The sequence below is a fragment of the Urocampus carinirostris genome, chromosome 11 (assembly GCF_059441175.1).
Source record: "Urocampus carinirostris isolate Australia breed hairy pipefish chromosome 11, RoL_Ucar_1.0, whole genome shotgun sequence".
NCBI classification, from domain to species: domain Eukaryota; kingdom Metazoa; phylum Chordata; class Actinopteri; order Syngnathiformes; family Syngnathidae; genus Urocampus; species Urocampus carinirostris.
Genome location: NC_142359.1, coordinates 384,464 through 391,699, shown reverse-complemented (window position 1 = coordinate 391,699; position 7,236 = coordinate 384,464). Strand labels below are relative to the sequence as shown.

General features: G+C 44.2%; 1 protein-coding gene across 1 annotated transcript; it reads left to right on the top strand.

The window, feature by feature from the left end:
• The first annotated feature begins 322 nt into the window (after positions 1-322).
• Positions 323-6,767, top strand: LOC148356126 (podocan-like protein 1). The gene is made up of 3 exons (XM_088347308.1): positions 323-662; positions 3,394-3,925; positions 5,669-6,767. The coding sequence occupies exons 1-3, from the start codon at positions 323-325 to the stop codon at positions 6,765-6,767; spliced, it is 1,971 nt and encodes a 656-aa protein (XP_088203434.1).
• Positions 6,768-7,236: the final 469 nt, after the last annotated feature.

The following is a 7,236-nucleotide window of genomic DNA, read 5'->3' as shown; positions in this document are numbered from 1 at the left end:
GGATTTATTCCTAAAAATATGCTCCTTTGAGGGACTTGGAACGAATTAGCCTCTCTAATTATGGATGTTTCGGGTTACAAATCAAAGTGAAGTGCAGTGGTTGGTACAAATGCCTCACAAGTAAAAGGTCCCGGTTCGAGACCGGGTGGGAACATCGATCGGCCTGGAGAGGGATGGGGACCGCCAGGCTGTACTTGTTTAGGACACACCACAGGTAATGAGTTGAGGTACTACTGAACATGCGACGGTGTTTCGATTAACCTTTAGATATGTCCTGAATCGCTTCAAAACGTTTTTGTTTTTTTTCAAAAAAGGAGTGAAAATGGCCCAAAAACTAAAAAAAGAGAATGCGGACCCCAAGGACCTTCCTCCCTTCCTTCCTTTCCCGCCATTGATCAGGGATGGAGGGTACGTGCGACAATCCTCTCCCCGAAAAGGTATTTACGGTCTCGCCGCCCAGGCTTTTGAGGTCATCGGACTGGGTTCGGAGTTCAAAGGTTGCGGGTCTCCCTTCGGGACGCACAAAAGGAGGCGCGGGACGCCCGCTCAGACGCCCAACGGGACTGGATGCGCCAGGATCGATCAGCAGGTATTTCCTTCCTTCCTAGTTTTGGTTCTCGTGTCATTTGACTTTTCTCCTTCCTTACGAGACTTCAGAAAATGTGCGGGGATCAAAGATTGGTCTCGGCGTTGGCATTCGTGCCAAACCTCAAAAATGAAAAGTAGGGTGTGTCGTTTGAGGTAGTAACAATGTCCAACGGATGCCTTATATTTCATAGCGCCTCTCTGCTAGCAAAGTTGTTTGAGCCGGAACAAACCCCCTCAAAAGGAAGAGTTCCCTTGAAATCTTGTGTTACTCTGCCACGATGGCTTCAATTCACGATGGCTGGTTTTCAAATGCTGCACCCCAACTTTTAGAAGCAGGAGTTGTTATTGCACCCTCTATTTTCAATATTTCAAAACAAACAAACCTGCTTATTTAGAAGCAGAAGAAACATTGACCCAAACTGGAATCTGAGGCGATCGTTAGAGGGGTTTATTCCTGCACAAAAACCTTCTCAAATACTAGCCTCAAGTCCAGATTTCTTTTGTTTTGGGGAACTTAAAAAAAAACGCTAACGTTTTTAAATAAAAACGCCTTTTCAAGGTCGATGCAGTAATCCGTTCCGAGCCCCGTTAAAGTCGTTTATTTAAATAAATCATAATAGAACATTTAAAAAAAAAAAAATAATAAATGATATAATAGTAGGAATATTCATGAACATTTTAACTTCAACCGAAGAGTTATTGTGTCGTATTTTTGTGGTTTTTCTGTGGAAGTACAAAGTGTAAACCACTCTTAGGGGCCCCCTAGCGTTTGCAGGGCCCGAAGCAGCCGCTTAGCTCACTTACGACCTAAAGTCAGTGTCAGCCTTTTGACAGTAAAAAGAAGTAGATTTGATCACACGCCCTTTTTATTACAGGTGAAACACAATTTCTGTCTCGAGAATATAAAAAAACAAAAACATTTCTTTTTTAAATGTGCAATTTTAAAACCGGAAGTAGTAATCTATTACCAAACCGGAAATCAAACGCGGTACGGGTACCACGATCCCGCTTCAAAATAAAGCGAAAATCCTCGTCTTAAGTCAAGGAAGAAAGCAAGAGTGTTGATACACGAGTGTCTTGCATTAGTATTGCCAAAAGCTTTTTGACGTAAGGCCATATTGCAGAATTTAAACTTATAAACGAAAACAATCAAAACAATTGATAAGAATCAAAGACAAGGGAGACGTGTCATCATCCGAAAACGGAATTTGTTCAGCGTTTTAGATTGTGATCAAATAGAAAAACAATTCAAAGGAGGCATCCAAAACATGCTTACTTTATGTCTACTCTATTATATCTCATTTCTCTCTCTTTTTTTTCTCTTGTCTCGTTCTTTCATTCTCTCTTTCTCCTCTCACTGTTTCTCTTTTCCTCTCCCTCTTATCTCTTTCTCCTCTCTTTCTCTCTCTCCCTGCATCACTTTGTTTCCTTTTTTTTTTACTGTTTTGTGTTCTTTTCTAATTATCTCTCTCTCTCTCTCTCTCTCTCTCTCTCCTACTTCATTCATTCTTCATTCTCTTTCCTTTTTTTCTTTTGCTTTCATCTACTAGTCCGGCCCCCTAGTTAAAATGAGTTTGACACCCTTGCTCTATAGGATTAGGGTCTGGATTTTGGTTTGGCCCAAAAAACACCTTTACTGTATGAGTACGAGTCAAAACCCACGTCTTGTGGGTCAGAAGTTCGTTGACGGACTGACAAAAGAAGAAAGAGAGCACTGAGCTAAAATAGACGGGAAGCCAAGCTGTTAATGAGCCGCAGCTGGCACCACACGGGCGGGGCCAATTGGGCGCCATGGCAACTGTGACAGGAAATGTGGTACAGTCATTGTAAACAACTAGATGAAAATAAAAGAGTCGAATATTAAGTCGACACATTTAGTGTTTTTTGATGATATCGTATTATCAAAAATCAACTACAAACGTCAAAACATGTTTTATTTTGGTATTTGTTGTGCTAATAAAAAGGTGTCCCTGAGATGTCAACGAAACGCCCGAGTAAGGTGTATTTGATTATTCTGTGATGACATTTACAAATAAAATTGTGAAATTGTGTTATAATCGTGCTGTAAAGTGATGAATTTCTATTTCACTCATACAAAATTCTGATGTCAACAGTCGAGATGGAAGTTTTCACTCTACAGTTGCTACTACTCATAGCGCCTGCGCATCTATCCAGCATATCCTCAAGTAAGTACCAGAAACAAAATCTTAGAATTGTACCTCCTAGAATAGAGTAGGCCCTGTTTTTTTGTAGGGACAGATTCCAAAAGACTTTGTATTGATTTAGTGAAATCATTTCTTATTGTTAAAGTTCAAACTGATATAAACTCTATGTTGGCAAAATGACTCAAATAAAAACAAGCATTAAGGTAAATCCAATTCCCAAGCGGACCTCGGCAGCACTGCCCCCTCCCGTGTGCGTAGTTAACTTTATTCACACAGGAAACAGAAAAATACACCGGAAATGCGACTTCAAAATAAAAGAGTACAAGACTGCTAAACGTACAAAAGATGCAATTAGACTGATTATTGAAACGTTACTTCATGTGTGTGTGTGTGAAAGATTGTTTTTATATTTAGGAATATAAAAACAAGTTATATTTACACGGTGAATTGTGAGAAATATTACAACCAAAACGACCAACCTATCACTTAAAACCACAGAACAAACCCAATTGGCAGACTCCAGCATTTGTACTTGACTGAGCGGTTTTTCAAGAAAGCCATTCTAACCTCCCAGGCCCAAGAGGCGAATGGCCTCCCAGCCGTTCTAGTGACGTTAATGTTTTCATCTGCTGTTTTTCAGACTTGAACGAGTGTGAATACGCTCAACGACGGAAGACCGCGAATGAGCGAGACGCGACGAGAGAAGAGCGAGACGGCGTCTTAGTGGCGGGGATTGTCCCTCACGGGACAGCTCCAAACTCAAACGGTGTACTGGAAGGTACTCCCGCTCCTCCGTCTTTTGAGTCGTCGGCTCCGGCGGCCCTCGGCCTCTTCTCCACCACCGCTCCTCACGAAGACGTCTCGTCGATAGAAGATCCCGTCAAAGAGGCGCCGCAGACTCCCAGACGTAGTCCCGACATGCGAGTCCAACTCTTGGACACAAATACTATCGATGAAAGACGAGAGACCGACCAAAAGGGAGCCGATAAGCCTGGGAACGAACTCCCCGAAATCAAAAGGGACAAGGATACGATCGTTGGAGATCTGGAAGGGAACGAAAGGAAGAAGAATCGGAACGGGCAAAGAAAAGAAACAAAGAAAACCAAAAAGACAAAGTATTTTCCTTATTTCCTGGATAACTACTGTCCTCCGGATTGTGCCTGCTATGGAGGGTAAGACGTGAACATGTTTCAAAATCCACCAGACCGAATCACCGGGAACACTAGAAATCAGATCAAAATTGTAGAATTATACTTTTCCCAGACAGAAATAGACTGAACTATGTCAAGAAATGGATTTACGTGTCAAGAGAAATCAGACGGACCCAAACGCAGGACACAAGGGATGTGGTATAACCCCACTAGGGGGACCTTTATTTAAACAGCAACAAGAAAAGACTTTTTCAGCGAGAAGGGTTTTGGGACCGGGACAGCAAAAGAGGAGATCTTGAGAGGGGATCCTAGGGTGAAAGGAAGACTTGGGAATACCTTTAAGAAGACAGTTGGAGTGGTAGGTCTTGGGACGAGGAGGGAGAACTTGAAAGGAAGACCTTTAAAAAGGGGTTGGAGTGGCAGGTGTCGGAATGAGAAGGGAGAACTTGAGGAGGAGACATTAGAGGGGGTCTTAACATGAAAAGAAACTTGAAAAGGAGGTTTTGTCAAGACCAGAACAGGAGGAGGACCCAGATGCGTAACGTTTACTCCCAAGTTTATTGAGATATAGAGGAAAAACCAGCGTCAGCGGTCCAGTGCCCGCTGGACAAGGGAAGCAAGCCGCTCACGGGATCAGAGCGTGTTCGGAATACGGAAGTGGATCTTCCGAAGCGGGAGATTGTTGCGTGGTCAAACAGGAAAAAGCGGGTCGTTAGCCGGGATGGAAGATCAGACGTGGTCAAGGGTCAAAAACGGGTCGTTGCTGGAAACAAACGGGGAATCTGGAACACACGAGTGGGATACAGGTGACAAAACGGGACCGACGGGAGTCAGAGTCAAAATGTTTGCCTTGTGTAATCAGAGGTTCGCTGACGGACAGACAACGGGCGAGTGAAAGCACTGAGCTTAAATAGGAGGGGGAACCAATCAGGTAACCAGCAGCAGCTGGTGCCAAACGAGCGGGCACAGGTGAGTGGAATGAGTAATCATGACAGGCTTTGGAATACCTTTAAGATGTGGGTTGAAGTGGTAGCATTATTCGTTAGCATGTAGCCATTAAAATATTTCGTTAACATCTATAACGTTAGGTAAAATGACGTAAAAGCACGAATGACCTTAAGCTCATCACTGCAGTTTTTGTTGGTGAAGCATGAAAATGATGAAAGTAAGAAAAGTAAAGTCCAAATGTATGACTTTAAGCCAGAAGATGGCGTCAGCGAATAGATACATTTCAAATTCTGTTCAACAACTTTGGGCAAAATGTTAATTTACGGTAATTTGATTCATTTACAAGGTATTGCTTTATAGTATTTTCCATTTGTTTCACAGAAGGAAGGGGGATTTTATTTCAAATCAAAATTACTATTTAGTACTCGAGTATCAGTAAAAGTATCGGGGTGAAATAGTTCAGCCAGCAGTTATTCCAGCCCGACCCAACACAAGCCTGACCAATTCCCTTGATCTGAAGAAAAGACAAATTGTCATATTTGATCCGTGAGGGCCGGACCAAGTTTATTTATAAAAGGAAACAAAGATCAATGGCGGGTGGATAAGTAAAGGAAAAAAAAAGGTTAGCCCGAACCCAAATGATTGACATATTAGGCCCGACCTAAATCTCAGGTCAGGCTTATTATCTTACCCCAGGTTGGTATCAAACAACCCAAATTTGAGGAAAACCTGTTCTTGTATAGTTTCACGCGGTTCCTGTCCCATCAATCCATCAAAAGAACAAGAAGTTCACGCGCTCATCTTCCTGTTTTCCAGAGTGGTCCAATGTTCCGACAAATCGTTGGACAACTTCCCCTACGGAATTCCGTACAGCTCTCGTTACATCCTCCTGATGAACAACCACATCGACAGCGTTCAACTGGACCTTCTCCGTGGATATTCCTCTTTGGAGTTCCTGGTCCTGAGCAACAATCGTCTGACGGACGGCTCGGTGGAGGGCGCCTTTGAAGGTGTCGGCACCCTCAAGCGTTTGTACCTGGACCGGAACCTGATGTCAAGCATACCGACTGACCTTCCGGCTTCCCTGGAGGAGCTCCGCCTGGACAACAACCGCGTGAGGGTGATGTCGGAGTGGTCTTGGGCTCGCTGTCCCGGACTTTTGGTCTTAAGCCTCAGCAATAACAGTCTGGGTGTGGAATCGGGATCCCTTTCGAACGGGGTGTTGGCTCCCCTGCGCCGCTTGAAGACTTTGAATTTGGACGGCAACCGACTGGCGAGCGTGCCCCTGGGGTTGCCCCTGTCGGTGAAGGAGCTCTACCTCCGGGGGAACATCATAGAGCACGTCAGCCGCCAGGCGTTCGCCAAGAAATCCCAGCTGATGATTCTGGACCTGAGTGCCAACAGACTGAGCGACAAAAGCATTCCCAAAGACGCCTTCCTCAAAACCAAACACCTGGAGAGCCTCAACCTGGAGGGTAACCGCTTCCAAAAGGTACCGCCCCACCTTCCCTCGTCTATCAAAACCTTGAACCTGGAGGGCAACCTCATCTCCACCGTCAGAAAATCAGCTTTCGTGGCTTTGAAGAACCTGGAACATCTGGGACTGGCTCAGAACAAGATCTCCAAAGTCACCCCAGGCGCTTTTTCAGGCTTGCCCGCTCTCCACCAGTTGGACCTTTGCCACAACTTCTTGCGCCAGGTGCCCAGGCACTTGCCACGAGGGCTCCACTCCTTGGCGCTAAGTAACAACACCATCCAGTCGGTTCCTCGAGATTCCTTCTGCTGGGGTCCGGCGGACTTGGGCCTCAGCAGACTGGTCCGCGTGCAGTTAGCTAACAACCTAATGGACATGGGCAGGTTGGACTCCAAGGCTTTCAGGTGCTTGAGGGGATTCCAGGTTGTGCATTTCAACTGAAACAGAGGGACAATGACATGTATATTTCATGTTTTGGTCGGATGGAAGAAGACGGATGATTCTTTGGTCATTTTCGTGAGGACGTGAACTTGTTCAACTAAAAATTAGATTCCTATACAATGGTACCTCTACATACAAATGTCTCTACATACAACATATTACCTCTAGTTACAAAAGTGTTTCAGGATACAAAGTCAAAGATACATTACAGTACGCAACTGGCGCGTATGCGTGAAACCCGGCATGCTCTTTGAGTCACCGGTTAAAGTTAAAAGGTGAATGAATATTTGTCTTATTTCCTTTAATCTGTTTTTTGACCCTGTTTATTGTGCGTTTGTCTCATTTGAACACGTATTTGTTTCATTTTCTGATGTTCTTTTATGTATTATGTAAAAAAGATCCTATTTTTGCAGGTCTTGGAACGGATTAGCCCATTAGCATTCAAAAGGTGTCTCTACTTGCAAATGTT